The 18,530-nt window shown below is 38.0% G+C and overlaps 1 protein-coding gene across 1 annotated transcript; it reads right to left on the reverse strand.

Moving 5' to 3' along the window:
- Positions 1-61: 61 nt before the first annotated feature.
- Positions 62-18,530, reverse strand: DSCC1 (DNA replication and sister chromatid cohesion 1). The gene is made up of 9 exons (XM_077167554.1): positions 18,180-18,530; positions 15,088-15,256; positions 12,820-12,954; positions 11,493-11,583; positions 9,426-9,564; positions 8,921-8,973; positions 6,625-6,779; positions 3,978-4,126; positions 62-1,224 (listed from the first exon to the last, which is right to left on the reverse strand). Exons 1-9 carry the CDS (start codon positions 18,359-18,361, stop codon positions 1,116-1,118), a joined length of 1,182 nt encoding a protein of 393 aa, XP_077023669.1. The 5' UTR covers positions 18,362-18,530; the 3' UTR covers positions 62-1,115.

Here is an 18,530-nt window from a genome sequence, read left to right on the forward strand (position 1 = left end):
CAGCGATTAAAGCTGTAGAAAATATTATTAGACTCCAGAGCCCTCACTAGGCACTGCTGTGTCAGTATTTATTAAAAAATAAAAACATAAAAATAAATGCTTGCACATGACCCACATGCAGAAAAAATATATTTATTAGAAGACAGGATAAATGTTTGAAACCATCCTGTTTGCAATTCATGCGTATGAAAAAGCAAAATGGTTGTAAATTTCAGTAACAGTTAAATCTTGGTTAATTAATTATGGAGTATCTTTTTTTTTTTTAACCTAGAACCAGATTTTACCTTGGCCTACCCCCTCCAACTGTCCCGGTAATGTAATAAATTAGCTAAGGTAAAATTAATTTTGAACACTGGTCTAAACCAAAACAAATTAGGAAAATAAAGCCATGAAAGAACTTCACTGACCATTCTCAAATCAACTAGAAATTACTTGTAGTTGTCTAGTGAGTACTACCTGTGCCACTATTTTCCATTAATAGGATTGTAAACTGCTCTATGACCCTTCTTCATGTAGGAATGAGAAGAAACCCATTTCATCTTAAAGTGATGTCTACAACAGCCAAGTGAGCAGAGGAACAAATATCAAGCAAATTCCATCAATGCAAACAACTAAATGAGGTAGACTCTAGTGACTTCCTGTATTGGTAGATAGTTCAAAGTGGAGAACTCACTCACTTGAGAAATGACATGTAAATGAATAAATGATTCTCTTCTATAAAACTTTTATTATTTCCCTGAAAAAAACTAAATATTAATGATTAGAACATAAAATCCTAATTAAAGAAATGGTATCTTATATATCATAAAAAGCAAAACTTCTTTTTATAAACACAACCATGTAGACCTTAGAGATACAGTGAATATAGGAAACATTTAGTATATCTCTTGTCCTTGTTTACATTGTGTACATAATACAAACATAACTTGAAAGATATAGAAATATCCCATTCCACATAAGAAATATGAAAAGTATAAGCTGAACATGAGAACAATATCTTAAAGGACTAGATTTTTTTTAAGTCGGGAATATAAATACATTAAAAAAAATTTTTCTTATAACCATCAACTTCATAAAACAACTTCAGTCCCAAAGAAAAGATAGCTGGTTTATTTTTAAGAAATAGGTCGTCTTGAATTATAAACTTTAACACCATTTTGCATCGAAGAGCGAGAATATTTAGTGAGTAATGCACCTATGGTTTGCTTCTCTCCACATAAATCTCTGTGGGGGAAAAATGGATAGCATGAATATTTTAAGGAATGCAAATACAATATTCACAGCAATAGTTATATTTTTCTGTCTGCCTCTAAATCCATCTTCTAACAGGCATAAGGGTGTGTGTCTATGAGAGGTAGGTGGGGAGAAGTTACTAAGCCTCAACTGAACTAGGTACATTACATATATTATCTCATATAATCTTCACAGTAACAGTCTGAGTAATATATTATTTAACTTTGTATTAGATATGAGAAAACCAAGGTTGAGATAAGGTAAATAGGTTCATGCAGCTAGTAAATGGCAGAGCCAATTTATAGCCAGGTCTGTATGAGTTCAAAATCCATGTTATTTCCATTATATCACACAGCCTCCAACTTAGAAATACAAGCAATGTGATGCAATGGGATCTGGATTCAGAGAACCTGGATACTGGGCTGTGTAAACTTGTCTAACTCACCTACTGTCCCTGCCCTAAATGTCAGCTTCCTCATCTGTACCTCAAAAGAAAAAAATGAGTATGGCTAGTACATAATGAGGGAAGTAAAGAGGGTGAGGACAGGAGTTGGAGAAGGAAGTGAGGGCCAGATAGTATGGGGCCTTGAAGGCTATGGAAGTAGTTGGGCTTTAATTCTAAAGTGTAATGGGAAGCCATTAGGAGAATTTTAATAAATGAAAAAGTATACTGTGATCTAAGTCTTTAATAATGGGAGTGATAAATTTTGATGATTACAGAATCTGGATTGATGAGTACATGGAGGATTCATTACATTGTTACTTTTTGAATGTTTAAAATTTTCCAAAATAGAAATGGGGAGGGTGGGCAAAAATAGAAGCAGAAAGACCAATTCAGAGGCAGGTGAGAGATGATGTGGCTTGGAATGAGGTGATGGGGGGGCGAGGGATGGTGAGTATTGGTAGGATTCTAGATGGTTCCTAAATGAAGATCGAGCCATCAGGATTTGCTCATAGTTTTATAGGTGTGGGGAGGGGTGAGGGAAGGAAAGGAATCAAGGATAATTCTTAGAATTTGTGTTCAAGCAACTAGATTAGCAGTAGTGCTATTAAATGAGATCATTTAATAGCACATCTTCCAGAGGAGATGGGCGGAAGGAAAAGGGCAAATCAATGGATCTGTTATGAGAAGGTTAAGTTTGAAATTCCTATTAGAAAAGTTAATTAGGCAGCTAGATACAAGAATCTGGGGCTCAGGAAAAATGTCAAGCAGGAAGATAAAAAATTGGAAGTCACTTCATCCAGGACTGGATAAAGGTACCAAGAGGTAAAGGATCAACAGAGAAGAGTAGATGGCCAAGGACAGAGTCAAGAAATAGAAATGCCAACATTTAATGATTGGAAGAACAGGGATATCAGCAAAGGAGCTGTCACTGGAGAAAGGACTGAGAAAAGCAGCATGTTTCCAGTAGGAAGAAGTGGTCTTCTAGGTCAAATAGTGTAGAGATTGAGTAAACAAGGACAGGTAATTGACCCCTGAATGTAGAAATATGGATGTTATTAGGTTAAGGAGAGAATAGGAAGCAAAAGAAGCAGAGGATGAGTATAAAGAACTTATCAAAGGTGTCTTGTGAAGGAGACCAGAGGACATGGGGTCCCCTAGATTGTTATTGTTTTTTAAGACAAGCAATATTACAGAATATGTTATGCTGATGGGAATGAACCAGTAGACAGGGAGATAATGATAATGCAAAGGGGAAAGGGTATAACTGAAAAATCCAAGTCTATAAGGCCAGAAGAGCTGGAATTCAGTGCAGGAGAGATATTGGCTTTAGGAGAAAGGTCAGTTCATGCATTATACAGGAGAACTACAAAGGAGGTGGGTGCAGATGCAAGGAAAGTGGTAGATATGGTAGTGGGAATGGAGGTAATTCTTGTCTGACTGCTTCTGTTTTCTCAAAACACAGTCAATTAGTTGAGAGTAAAGAGAAAGCAAGAGAGTATCACTGCTTCTATGAAAAGACAAAAGAAGGTGTAGTCTCCAAGGATAGAAAAGTTGCATGAGGAAATGCGAAGCCTTACTAAGGAATGTGTTAAGTACCACTTTAATTCTTAAATGAGACTAGCTAGTCCCATCATGTAGTCTTCTTCAGAAAATTTCAGCTGCCCAGGTTTAGGCATTATAAGCAGAAAGTTGGATTTAACTTTCCTTTTAAGATTTTTTGCTTGGGAGATACGACAGTGGAAGAGAGAGGCAAAGGAGTAAAGAGTGTGCAATAGGAGATGGAGAGACTGACCATGGGAGTCAAGCTGGGTAAAGACAAGAGGGCATGGAAGAATATGACTCACAGTGAAAAGGTGGTAATGACAGTAGATTTGAAGTCCTGTATGCAGTAACTTAAGGGATGTTTTCTTCTGCATATTGGTTTCTACCAAATGTTAAATTCAGGCGTCAGGGTAAGGCATTAGGAAAGATAGCAGATGGAAATCAGAGAGAAGCGCTTGCCCTAGAGTCAGTGTGCTGTATAGTTTACCCCTCAGAAAGCTGCTGTGTTTCAGGGAGGAGGGGAGAAGAGCAGTTTAGAAGCAGTACTCAGGAGCAAAGATAAGACACAGCCCGCCTCCAGGACCATGAGTTGTGGAGAATATTAGAGACGATAACCAGCACTTGCAAAAGTTTCAGAGGAAGCAGTATCTTCAGGGAATACTTAGAAATTGTGTTCTACTTATAAATCTAAAACTCCATGCCATTCTTTCTAAAAATATAAATAACCCTTAAGACCCATTTCTAATAAATTACTTACTGAATATATGGAGCAATGTCTTCTTCTGTCCACTTCTCCCTTAGAGAGAACAGACTATTAAAACGTCCCTGATTATCCTCAGGTAAATCATCTACTTTCAGCAAAAATATGATTTCTGGTCTTGAGTGCCTATCCACCAGTGCTAAACCCTACAGTAAAGAAGAGAAAAAAGGGCAAAGATACACTTTAATTTTTAAATGCGAATCATTCTTTTACCTGTCACAAATGTCAGTGTCACAAAATTTATACAAACTACCCAGAAACTTATAATAACCCCTTTTATAAACAGAAGCTCCTTCAGGCAGTGATGACTTCTCCCCATCTCTTCTGTCATCAGGCTTCTATGACAACCAGTTTGTCAAAACAGCTCTAATTTTAATGGTTATCAATGACCTTTAATTGCCCAATCCAAGAAGCCCTTTTCTTGACTTCATCTTGCTAGCCATCGTTTTCTTTGTTAATGCTGATTACTCCTTTCCCTTTAAATCTCTCTCCTTTTTTTAGCATCTGACATCACTGTCACCTTATTTTTCTCCTAACCTGATATTGCAGTTCCCATCCCTCTATCCCAATCCCACTAGTCATTTTGCTGTCACTCTCCTGGGTGACCTCATCTAAAACCTTAGATTAAAGTATCACTTGCTTGCTAATAGTAATATTTGTATCTTTACTTCAAATCTCTCTTCTGAGCACCAGGCCTCTATATCCAAATCTATCCATGAACTTGTGTTTTTCACCCAACCTGCTCTAGTCCTACTTCCTAGGAAACAGGAAACAGAGGCATCATCCTAGATTCTATTATTCAAACTTCATGTGTAAGTGGCCTCGAAGACTATAGATTGTAAGGTCTCAAGGTTTCTTTTTCCATTCCAGAGAAGGCTGGTATGCAGTGAATAGGATAGAAAGGAGCATGAGATGAAGCTACTGGGGCGATTATGAGATCTGGTAGGCCATGATATGAATAATGAATTTTGTGCAACTGACAGCCATTAAAGTATTTCAGGACAGGCATTTCTATGGCCAGTATATCTTAGGAGTATGCAGATATTGAGGGTCTGCACTGGACTGTTCCTCTTTTTCATGAGCTAGCCAACCTTCCATCTATCCTCCTCGTTACTGATCTTCCCAAAGGCAAAACTGATCATGTAACTCTTTTAACTGATGTCACTGAATGGCCCCAAAGAGCTTTCTGGATAGAGCTGAAATCCCTCAACATAGTCCACAGTGCCCCTTCACTCCAGTCAGGCATACTTATTACACTCCCACCAATGTTGTTTTATATCTCCAACCCTGTGAAAAAGCTCTCCTTGGATCCCCATCTCTTTCCCTTCCATCTAGCGAGTAATAAATAGTTCATACTTCAAAATTCAGCAGCTGAAACATCCATTCCTTCGGAAAATTGTTCCAGCTTATCAGTGTGATGGATAAGTGCCTTTTCTTTGCTCACATAACGTTTTGTGCATCCCTTTCCCACAGTATATATCACTCTATATTGTTACAACAGATTTACACATATAGGGTATAACCCCCTTGCCAATTCCCAAGCTACATCTGAACAGCCTGATGACACCTTGTGTACATTTCTCCCAAGCATCCAGCAGAGTTTAGAGTGCCTAGACATAAAAGAAACTCTATAAATGCTGAATAAGTCTGTTCATTTATTTAACAAGTATTTATTAAGCAAAACTAACTGCCAAGCACCATGCTAGATTTTGGCAAGCAACAGTGAACAAAAATTATATCAAAATGGAGAGTAGGAGCCACATAATTAAATATTTTCCCAAAACTAAACATTTAATTATAGACAGTGCCATGAAGGAAAGTGCAGGGTGCTATGGGAGAACAAAACAGGGGCCTTTTTTAGAGTCAAGAGTGAAAGAAGGCCTCCTTGATAGAGTGACTCAAAGATGAACAGGAAGTGGCCAGGTGAAATTAGGGAGATTATTCTAGAACAAAAAGCCCATTTAAAGGTCCTGAGGCAGGAAAGAGCTTGATGCTTTTGAAGAACTGAAAGACTTCTTTCACTGGTATGCAGTGAACAGGACAGAAAGCAGTACAAGATGAAGCTACTGAGGCGACTGTGAGAACTGGCAGGCCATAATATGAATACTGAATTTTGTGCAATTGACAGCTATTAAAGTATTTCAGGACAGGCCTTTATCTAATCTAACTGGCATTTTGAAAAGACCATTCTAACAGCACATCAGAGTACAGATTGAAGGACGGCACAATTAAAAGCAACAGGTGAACGCTTAGGATTGCTAGTACTGTTGCAGAGGCAGGAGCCGATCGTTTGGATGGCGGGGGTAGAAATGGAGAGAAATGGCAGAGAACGAGATACACCAGGTTGAAATGGGATTAACTATAAATAGGCCTAAGGATCTCACTGAGGTGATGGAAATGTTCTAAACCAGATTATGGCAATAGTTGCATAACTCGATATATTTTAAAAGGGTGAATTTTATGGCACATAAGTTATACTTCAAAAAAGTTTGTTTTTAATATATGAGTTTGTTATGGGAGGAACTCCTTATGGACAGGTAGGAAAATAAATTGGCTCAAAATTCAACTCCAATAGAAGTTTTGTTTCACCTGGTTATTAATGATAACCCAATGAATTATGGCAGTGTTCAATGTATGCTATTACCTTAAGCTGATCAAGCCTAGTTATCATTCCTTCAGGAACACTCTGTTGCCAAACTTCTTGAAACTCAGCAAGATTAAATTTCACTGCATTCTGAAGCAGCATTTGTGCTGTTGCTCTGCATATTTTATCAGCACTCAATTCAAAATAAACTTCACCTAAGGAAAATGAATCAGTTTGTTGTTTTATATTGTCTTCTTATAACTAAACATGATAGTTTCCTTTCCCTTGTTACAATTTCTCAGAAGAAATCATATTCCTCAGCTCAGTTCCCACAACCCCATGGAGTTCTTATTTAACACACTTCAGAAGAGCCGTACAAATTTTGACATGCAAGAATTAAAATACCCATTAGAACACTGCTGCGGCTTGGAGCAACGTACCCCAGAAAAACATGTTCTTAATCTTAATCCATTTTTGTGGGTGTGAACGCACTGTAAATAGTACCCTTTGAGGAGGTTACTTCAAGTAAGATGTGGCCCAACTCAATCAGAATGGAACCTAATCCTATTATTAGATTAAGAGAAGGCCGCAGTCCTCTCTTTCTAAGCCAACTCAGCAGGTGAACTCATTTGCCCTCACCGCTACATGGGAAATGACTCCCAGGGGTGTAAATCTCCCTGGCAGTGTGGGACAGGAATCTGGGGATGAGCCAGGATACGGTATCATGGGACTGAGAAAGGCTTCTTTACCAAAAGGGGGAAAACAAAAATGAGACAAAATAAAGTCTCAGTGACTGAAACTGTATTGGCTACAGGGAAGTACCTGAAACTGCTAAACTGTTCCAGTAGTTCTGATTCATGAAGACAATTGTATAACTATACAGCTTTTACAGTGTGACTATGTGATTGTGAAAACCTTGTGTCTGATGCTCCTTTTATGTAGGGTGTGGAGAGATAAGTAAAAAATAAGGACAATAAATAAATAAATACTAGGGGAGTAGATAAGGGATAAAAAAATTGGTTAGATTTAAATACTAGGGATCAATGAGAGAGAGGGGTAAGGGGTATGGGATGTATGAGTTTTATTTCTTTTTCTGTAGTGATGCAAATGTGCTCAAAATGATCATAGTGATGAATATAAAACTATGTGATGATATTGTGAGCCACTGATTATATACTTTGGGTGGACTATATGTGTGTGAAGATTTCTCAATAAAAATATCATAAAAAAAGAGGACCACAGACTACTCTGGAGGTTGCTCTTACACAAGCTTCAGTTAGGCATTGCTACCTATTATAACCTGCCAACCCCCAACCAGGACCATTCCAGCCAATCCCAAAGAACACCTACGGCAATATATAAGATTCCACAAGGGTTCCATGCACTAGAGTAACTTTACAGAAACCTCCAACCTCCAGATGGGTCCCTGGTCCAGATAAGTCCTGAAAACTAAAGGGCCCAGCCTCTCCAGAACATCAGATAGTTCCATCTTCCTACCCCATATTAGTGACAGACCCTTCCAATATGAAAAATTTAGACTCACCATAGCCCAAACACCCCTAAAGAGAGGGATGAAAAGATCGAAGGTGATGGTGGAGTTATACAGTGAACACAGGATTTAACGAATATGAATGCTGAATCATTAAATCAGTATCTCTTTTAGTCTCCAGTATGTTAGAGCAGCTAGAAGTAAAAACCTAAAATTGTAGAATTGTAACCCATGTCAAACTCTGAAATGTTCTACAACTAATTGTGGTGCCGTGCTTTGAAATTTATTGCTTTTTTTGTATATGTGTTATTTTTCACAAAAAAGAAAAAAAGTTGATTGTGATGATAAAAAAATATTTAAGCCTTCTAGCCTCCTATATTCTGGAGCAGCTAGAAGGAAAAAAATCTGAGAGGATAGTGTGGTAGCCCATGACAAACTCTGGGATCTATCCTGTAAACTGCTTGTTGAAGAGTGCTTTGAAAACCATTGCTTTTTTATTTCTTTGCTTTGTATATATGTCATACTACACAATAAAATAAAATAAAATTAAAAAAAAGAGGACCACAGAGAGAAAAGCCATGAGGAACAGCCAGAAGCTGGAAGTCATGGGACCCGGAAGGGAAAAGAAAAGAGGTTGCCATGTGCACTACCAAGTGATGGAAAAGCCAAAGACCAAGGATTTCCAGCAGCCAGCCCCAGAATGCTGCAGTCTTCAAGAAGAAAGCATTTCCTTGCTGGTGTCTTGATTTTGGATTTCTCCTGATCTCAAAACCATGAGCCAATAAGTTATTTTTTGTTAAGGCACCCCATTGTATGGTATTTATTTTAGCAGCCCAGAAACTAAAACAAATAATTTCCAAATCTTACCTTCATCTACGTATTTCTTTCCATAACATTTAAGACAGTGTTCTATCATTTCTCTGAAAAATTTAAAACATCAGTTTGAAAAGTGAACATTTTCATACACTGTACTTTAAACCCCATTGCTTCCAATTAGAAACTAAGATATAAATTTGACATTTGAAATACTAAGTGATTTGGTTTACCAAACAATACTTTATTTGGCTTGGGAATTAACTAAAATGTACTGGGAAGCTAAACACTTTTACATAAATTATGTAGCATAAGTTTACTATTGTAAAATAGCACAAACATATCAATTATTTCTTTATATTTTCTTGTACAGAAAAAAAAAAAGTTAATGGATATTGAGTAACCCCAGTGACCAAAATTCCCCAATACATTTCAAGTGTATATTTCAAATATTTTTATGATATCAAAATATATCTGTGCCCTGGGTTTAGTTCTCATCTGAAAAATAATTTTTTTCCTCTTAAGAAAATCAGAATGGACAAGTAATTAAAATACTTACTCTGGTTCCAGTGGTCCAAGTTCCTGAAGGCAGGTATTCAAAGGAACTTTACTAAAGGACCAAGACTCTGAATCCACAAGCTGAATTACATGGTTCAGAAGTTTTAGCTCATAATCAAATTCAAGTATTCTCCAATAACCTACAAATTTTGAAAATTATATTTACCAAAGAATATTTTGAGCAAATTAATTGACTAAAAGATTGATAAAGTAGGGCATACTTTTGCCCATCTGCAAAAAAGAAAAACTAAAATTCTTATGTTTTGTTACATGATGCTTCTTTTTATGCTTTTTTTCCCCAATCATTTTAAATTGTGTTGTAGGAGATCAGGTGCTTCTTAAAGAGTACTTTAACATATGAATAAGTTTGATTTTTTTCCAAGTGCTTATGATTATCTCACAGTAAACCTTGTCATCCTACGTGGAAATGTGGAAACCTACAGCTGGTATAGTCATTTCATTAGAACATTACATAAAAGAGGTGACGGGGTGGGCCACGGTGGCTCATCAGGCAGAGTTCTTGCCTGCCATCCCGGAGACCCAGGTTCAATACCCGGTGCCTGCCTATGCAAAAAAAAAAAAAAGAGGTGCTGGCCATAGGTTTGATGGTTTGATATCCTACACAGTTATCTACAGTGAGCTGCACTGCCACAGTTCATAACTCTCATCATAGCCAAGGTATCCCCATGTTCAAAAAGAAGTCCAGCTCATTCAAGAGACAACAGACTCAGAGGTACAAGGCAGAACAGCAGAAAATTAAAGGCTAGGCATCAAGACACCCTTTCCTATTCCCATGGAAGATTATGAAATGCCATTTTTATAATCTATGATGCTACCACCACCCCTGGGGAAAAAAAAAAACAAGTACACAGCTACCATTTCCAAGGAAAATGTTTTTGTCCTTACTCTGAAAAAAATAAAGGCGTCATTAAAAAATAGGATTTCATGTAAAATCAAGTAAGACAGCAAAGGATAATCTGTATGCCTCCCCTGCCTCCCCCAAATATTATTCATTCCCATGCAATAAGTGAATAATGCATTAAATTAATGATTTGGTTTGCCTGTGGTTTGTTTCTTTTTATTTTAACATTCATGGTATCCACCTACCATAGTCTGGCACCAAGTATCCCTAATTAAAAACTTTATTTCAGATGCTTAGGACCAAATGAGTCTCAAGGAACCACAACAAAGGGTTAAGTGATTCTAGTTAGTTCTAAAGTTGTACACGATTTCTTTACAGCAGAATTTGCTACACTTGAGCATTAAGGTCTCAGAAAGGCTAATCTTGCTTGGAAGATTGTGAGCAAATCAAATAGTGCATCTTCTTACCATACTGATTTCTCCTTCCTAATAAAAGTGCAAAATTAAGCTGCTTCTCTGCACCAGCTAGACTGTGCAGAAAATGTATATAAACTATCTACTTAAATATTACTGTGGGCTCAGATGCTGAAAATACAATTCCAACTATAGATCAGAGGCCAATAAAAACATTGGAAGAAGCTGCTGGGCCTCTCCATCAATCCTTGAAACCAACATATACCACCATATCCTTTACACAGTCTTATTGTGTAAATTACTTAGTACATATTCAGAAATACAAGAGTTAGCACAAGAAGAAACAAAGTCCCATTCTCCAAGCAACTTGAAAGTACAATGAAGTTATTAGTTAATTCTGAACCAAGAGTTCAGGAGTCACTAACTCAATATAGAGCTCTGGACAGTAAGTCCCACTTTCTAGGCCTCAGTTCTTCATGTATTAAAAAATATGAAGGGGTTAGACTACCTAATTCCTGAGGGCCTGTCTCGATCTATCATGGTTCTTCTAGTACCACTTAATCTAAAGAAAAAGGCCTTTATTATTAAGTGGTTAAAGTCACTGGTCTCAAAAGACCTTCTGATGTAAAAACGATCATATATACTCACAACCAATATTACAAATATCATCTTTGAGCCCAAAAGAAGACTAAATAAACAGTATGCAATAGGATAAAGTTGTCCAAAACCTTCTCTTACGTTCATGTGACTGGCCAATTACCTTATTATTAGTAACAAGAGTAAGTAATGCTACCTTCAATCTCGCAGGCATTAAGAACTTGTAATTGGTTCATAATTTCTTCCTCGCTTGCCTGAATTTGATTCAGCAAATCTTCAGTTGTATACTAAAACAACAGAAATATATTTTAAGGCCTTTGAAATATAATACTTTTAGATTTCCAGTTGCATTTTGGGAATAAATTCATAGGATAGATGAATGCATTATTTATGCACTAGCTCAGCTCCTTTGGCTAATGTGTAAAGATTACTACAGGAAATCAATGGAGAAAAAGAAAACTTCTAATACAAAATGGTCTTCAGAATACCAGTAAAGCTTAATCTTTTAAAAAAAATTTTAATTGTGATAAAAATCTACATAAGACAAAATTTCCCATTTTAACCACTATCGTGTACAATTCAGTGATATTAATTAAATTCACAATATTGTACTACCAAGACCACCATCCATTACCAGAACTTTTTTGTCATTCCAAACATTTCCAATCTCCCCATTTCCAATCCCCACCCACTATTCAGCCTCTGGTAACCTGTAATCAACTATCTGACTCTATGTACTTACTTATTCTAAATATTTCATATTCATAAAGCATACAATATTTGTAATTTTGTGTCCAGTTTGTTTGACTCAACTTGATGTTTTCAAGCTTCATTCATGATGAAGTATTATCATAACTTCACTCCTTTTCATAGCTGAATAATATTCTATTTTATGTATATATACCACATTTTCTTTATCTATTCATCCATTGATAGAAACTTGGGTTGCTTCCACCTTTTGGCAGTTATGAATAATGATGCTATGAACATTGGTGTACAAATATCTGATTGAGCCCCTATTTTCAATTCTTTGGGATATAATTTTTAATTACATTAAAAACTTCTAAATTCTTTTTCCTCAGTTTATAAATATCTTTCATATTTGAAGAAGTAGTCAGTTTTTACATTAGAGAAACAAGAATACTTTCCATTTTCATAATAACATTTCTTAAGAGAGTTTAATTATATTTTTATTGAATAAAAATTAATTTTACCTGCAAAAAACTGTCATTTTATAGTTAGGAATATGAATGTCATCATGCTGTCTCATTTGTTTTAAAATACTCCTGAAAAGGAGGAGGAAAAAAAAAACATAGAGGTGTGGAAAGGAATAGAAGAAACAAAATTGGCAAAATATTGATATCTAAACTAAGTGATGAATAAATTGGGGTCATCATACTGTTCTCTCTGAGATATATATAAAATTTCTTAAACTTAAAAAAATAAGAGTGTTACTATTATGGTTTCTCTAATTATAGTTCTATTTAAAAATCATGAATTTAAAAAAAGAAAAGAAATCTTACTTTTGAGCAATTTGGTTCCTGTTCTTTTTGACTGTCAGGTCCTTCATAGGTATTTTCCATCAAAAGTTTCTTCAGCTTCTTTAATTTAGGTCTACATCTTCTTAATTCCCAATAATTATTAGAAAAACCAAAGATCTAGAAATTACAAATATATCACACCCTCTTGAAGATCACTCTAAAAGAAAATTCCATACAAAGTTCCAACTAACCCACCTGCTCTCCTCAAGATGCAGGGAAAGAGAGCCAAGCTATTCTGCTTTCTGTCAAGAAGACACCCACCCAGCCATCTCAAGCAGATATATGGGCACCTTCAGGAAGCATCCTTTCAGACACCAGTTAAGAACTTCCAACATAATAAGAACCAATAATTGAGCTTCACCTCTCAAGTGTGTGCTGAAAACTAGAGTATACCCAGAAAAATAATGACCAGGATGGTGACAATTCTGGAAACCAAAAATATGATTAACCAAAAATAAAGAAGACACATTATCACAGTCTTCAAATAATGAAGGGATGTTAAAGAGAAGAGGGGGTACCGTTGTTTCTGTATTGCTCATAATGTCTACATTAGGCAGAAGTGAAGGCAAAGAGACTTCTAGGCAATGCAAGAACTTTCAAATATTTAGAATTATACCTAATTCCATTATTGGACTTGTGAAACAGTGAGCATCCTATCACTAGAAGAACTCCAGTTGACAGAGGCTAGATGATGGATAAATATGTGTTGTCCCCCTCTGTATCTTCAGGACTTGCCCAGTGCCTGGCACTTCGTAGGTGTTAGGTGTTTTGTGAAAGAAAGGAAAAATGCTGAACTGGATTATCTCAGGGATACCTTTCAACTCCAAAATGGAATGACAGTGAATGGTGCTATTCTCCAACTAGTATGAGACTTAACTGGCAAGATGAGGCCCAGAGCTTTAAGGAGATACTGCTGAATCTAAGACCTGCCAAAGGAGAGATGAAGGACCAAATAAGAAAACTGATTGTATCCATAGTTTACAAACTGACAGCTACTGGTTATATTCATTACACAGATGTTGATGTGTGTGCGTCTGTGTGTGTGTTTAGAAGTAGGAAAGGAGGTCTGGCTTAGTGTTTAAATTAGTTCCCAACAATGAAAAATTAGGAGACAGTGCCCCAAAAATCTAAATTTCAAGCTCTCCTTGGGAAAAAGAAATTTGAAGATCTGGGTGGCCCACTTTATTACAAGTCAACAGAATAGCGGCCACCCCTCTCCTAGGGGCACATGCTCTCCAATTTGCCATAGATCCCAGCATTCTCTATTTTATTCCTGAAGCTAGGCATCTACTACCATTTATCAATGCCAGCCTGCTTTGCTTATATGCAGTCCTTAATTAGCACTTGTAGGTATCTGATATGCAACCACAGATTAAGATTTGGGTTAGTAGGTCTTTGTTAAGTCTTACCTAGTCCTAGCACACAAAACTCACATTAACACAGATGAGAGCTCAAAGGCACTCACTGATATTGTTATACCCTCGCAAAAAAACCCTACAAAACAGGTGAGTGATGAGAAAATATTGTCTTTTACAAATGGATGAGTTGCCAATATTTCTAGTTAATTACACCGAAGGATTTATAAATCTACAGAAAACAGAATGCATTTACTCTAAGTTCTTCTATTCTAGTAACATGTAAATCGTTAAAGCTTCCCAGCATTTTCCTTTCTTCCCACTTCACTTCTATTTTTAAGAAGTAGTTGGCCTTGATTGTTATATGTGTAACAACCTAGACAGGATAGAGACTTCTATTTGCTAACTACCATCAGTATTCTCCAAAATAATTAAGAATTTGTTAGACTTGGCTATAAAGATTAATTAACCAAACCAACTTCAGAGTTGAGAAACAGATTTTCCTCAAAAACTCCAATTTCTTCACTTCGCAACCTCGTAAGCATAGCCAATTGCATTAGTTATGGTTTGAGGGAGTCTCCTTTCAAAACATCCACAGAGAAATTGTCTAAAAAGGTAAAACTTTTAGAATGAGTCACCTAATTGCAGACCTTCTACTTTATAGAACACAGTCAACTCATCCAGGACATAAAAATAAAATTTTATTTTTATTTTATTTTACTTGTCTCCATTTTATTTAATGGAGACAAGTTTAAAAACTGGCTGAAAAAATTCAAATTTCACTACAGAACTTTTTAGATTCCCCATAAGTATACATTTTATATCGGAAGTTTTTAACTAAAGGCAAGATTAACATGTGTCCTCTTGACAGAAGTCAGAAGACAGAAAACAGTACCTCAGAGTGAATAATGTTATTGGGTATCTCTTCCATCTTCAGCTGGTCTGGAGTTTTACAACCAGGAATAAAAAGCAACATATTTGAAGTGTCTGCTATTTTCAGGTCAAATGTTTTATCTTTACTGCACAGCACAGCCTGCTCATCTTTATCACCACGAATCACAAGACTGCAGGAAAGAGGAAAAGAAAATATATGGTTTATCAAGACTCCACTGGACATCTTCAATATAACATAACCAAAGATGTCATTGGTTATAATGGCATCTTCATTAGAGCCAAGACTAAAATCCTCTAAGCTTGTAGAATCTGAAATGAAGGCTTCTCTTTTTTTCCATTCTAAACATTTCTAAGTGTACAATTCAGTGGCGTTAATTACTTTTACAATGTTGTTACCATTACCATTACCACCACTCATTACCAAAACTTTTCATCACCCCAAACATAAACTTTGTTCCCATTAAGCAACTACTGTCCCTTCCCCCTCTCCCCTCAACCCCTGGTAACTTTTAATCTTTCTGCCTCTATGAATTTACCTGTTCTAGATACTTCATATAAGTGGAATCATAAATATTTGTCCTTTTGTGTCTGGTTTATTTCACTTGGCATGTCTTCTGGGTACATCCATGTTATAGAATGTAACAGAACTTTGTTCTTTTTCATAGCTGAATAATATTCCATTGTATGTACCACATCTTGTGTAACCACTCATTTGTGGATGGACACTTGGGTTGTTTCCATCTTTTGGCTAGTGTAAATAATGAACGCTGTGGTGAACACTGGTGTACAAGTATCTGTGCGAGTCCCTCTTTTCAATTCCCTTGGGTACGTACCTAGAAGTGGAATTACATCATGAAGCTGCATCTGGCCCTACTCTTGCGGCTGTTGCACAGTGATGGGACCGAGAGAAAGCGCTGGATCAAGTGAGAACCAGAAGGCAATGTGCCTCACTAAAGAAAAATAACTAAGGGAAGAGAGAGGCCAAGAAGCAAAATGTCACTGCATGGCATCTTTGTGTGAATTGCTGGGAGGATCAAGAGACAAAGCATCCAAATGTTTCAGTGAAGAGTCTTCACAATTTTAGAAACATATTAAAGTAGTACTTCTCCTGAAAAACTCTGACATGGCAAAAATGGGAGTTTATCGAGGCTGACAAAAGCAAGAAGCGAGGGAAGGAGGATGAAGGGGAAGAGAAAGAAGGACTAAAAACAATGAACATGGAAATAACAAGGAAATTGATTCTAGCACTTCTTTGGTCTATAAAGCATTTGACGTTCCTGTATACAACCCGGTTCTTTGGCAAACAAAATGAAAACCCTGATATATAACGCTATAAATTTTTCTAAAGCTAACGTCTACATTTAGGTGAAAAGAAGAAAAGGTTTTTTCCACTTCTGAGTGCTAATATTGTTTTTTAGGCCCAAAGAATCTAACATACATTTCTTCACTATCCTATCCTTGCTTTGAAATATTTTGTTTATACCAACTCCCTCCCCCTAACAAAAAAAAATTTTTAACATGTTTCCAGATCCTTCTGGTTTTTGCCAGCTTGATTAACTATAACTAGACAAAGCGCAGGCCTCACACCTGTTCTAGTTTGCTAGCTGCTGGAATGCAATATACCAGAAACAGAACGGTTTTTAAAAAGGGGAATTTAATAAATTGGTAGTTTACAGTTCTACAGCTGAGAAAATGTCCCAATTAAAGCAAGTCTCTAGAAATGTCCAATCTAAGGCATCCAGGGAAAGATACCTTGGTTCAAGAAGGCCGATGAGGTTCAGGGTTTCTTTCTCAAGTGGAAAGGCATATGGTAAACACGGTCAGGCTTCCTCTCTCATCTGCTAGCTTCTCCTGGCTTCCTATTTCATGAAGCTCCCCGGGAGGCGTCTTCCTCCTTCATCTCCTTCTTCATCTCCAGGCTGGTGGACTCTGCTTCTCGTGGCTATGTCATTCTGCTCTGCTCTCTCTGAATCTCTTTCTTTCTCCAAAATGTTTCCTCTTTTATAGGACTTCAGAAACGAATCAAGACCCACCCAAATGGGTGGAGACATGTCGTCACCTAATTCAGTTTAACAGCCACTCTTGATTAGGTTACATCTCCAGGGAGATATCTAATTCCATGTTATTGAATGGGGATTATTCTGCCTCCACGAAATGGGATTAGGATTAAAAATGGCTTCTCTAGGATACATACATCCTTTCAAACCAGCACACACCTGAAGTCTTTTATCAAATCAGCTGTCATGCTAATGACTGTGGAAGTCCTCCTTCCCTTAAGATATACAGGGCTGGTAACTGAAGGCTGGCCAGTTAACTATAACAGTTTGGTGTGTAAAGCAAATATAGGCATGGGAGAACAATGGCAAAGAGAGAATCAAGCTGAGCCCCTGATGCCTAATTTTCAGGAATTTGAACCAAAGCAAGGTGAGAGAGTCAATGATTCTCTAGACTTTATCAAAATGACCTCAAGAAGCACCTCCCCTGTTCATCCATGGTCCTGCAGTGAATTCATACCTGAGCTGGAATTAGAAACAGCTTCAGATCCCCACTAAGTGGCCCCAAGCAAGTCCCTTTCTTTGGGCCTCTCCATATACCAAGTGTTTAGTACACCTTTAAGCTTATTCTCAGACGTCCTACCTGGGTAAAATGAACTAAAATCAGAAGGCAAGAACTCTAAAAATATTAGCTAATACCACCATATTTTAAAGTAGAATAACAAAACGTTCTGTGGAGGCCCTGGCTTCACCGTTAACATCTTCAAAACCTCCCTGAAGTTTTACTTGTGAACCTGTCCCACGGGAACATGCCTCTGGCCTGTTGGACCAGACACCTCCATCACTCAGTCCCCCTAACTGAACGGCCTGGCCGGAGCGTCCACTCTTAGGGAAAAGGTGAGCAGCTTGCTGTGGACCCCCGGCCAAATCAATCAATCTCTTTGGCCCTGCTCCTCCTTCCTGAGTATTCCTGCAAATGAAATCAGTAGGTGGCTGGCACGAACCTGGACGCGCGGCGAGCCCTGGGCACCGCACCCGGGGAGCGCACCGGGGCACCGCACCCAGGCCCCGCTCTGCGGCCTCTCGGCCCTGGCCTCACCTGTGACCAACCTCCAGCTGCTGGCACAGCGAGGGCTCCAGCTCCAGCAGGCAGAAGTCGCCGGCCGCGGCGCCGCGGGCCCCAGGGCCGAAGGCCAGGCAGTGCACGGCCGGGAGCAGCTCGGCCGCGTTCAGCTTGGCGATCTCCAGCGTCGCGTCCACCTCCTCGCGGGTCCTCTTCATCGCCGCGCGCGAGGACCGGGAGCCCCGCCGCACCCGGAGGCCCGGGAGGTGAGTGGGCGAGAAGGAAGCTCCCCGAGGGGCCAGAGCCCGGCAAGTGTAACCGAAATGAGAGACTTTCAAAAGCGAGCCAAGGCGGCGGCGCCTGGGGGCGTGTTTCCGGGGCGGAGCG

This window comes from Tamandua tetradactyla, chromosome 6, assembly GCF_023851605.1.
Source record: "Tamandua tetradactyla isolate mTamTet1 chromosome 6, mTamTet1.pri, whole genome shotgun sequence".
Lineage (NCBI taxonomy): Eukaryota > Metazoa > Chordata > Mammalia > Pilosa > Myrmecophagidae > Tamandua > Tamandua tetradactyla.

What these genes read in the sequence shown, in the direction of transcription:
- DSCC1 (XM_077167554.1), bottom strand. Translation starts at nt 18,361, where the DNA reads ATGAAGAGGACCCGCGAGGAGGTGGACGCGACGCTGGAGATCGCCAAG. An exon ending in ATAACATTATTCACTCTGAG is followed by an intron (nt 12,955 to 15,087) that starts GTACTGTTTTCT and finishes TGTAATTTCTAG; the next exon opens with ATCTTTGGTTTTTCTAATAA. An exon ending in TAATGCCTGCGAGATTGAAG is followed by an intron (nt 9,565 to 11,492) that starts GTAGCATTACTT and finishes CAAAATTTGTAG; the next exon opens with GTTATTGGAGAATACTTGAA.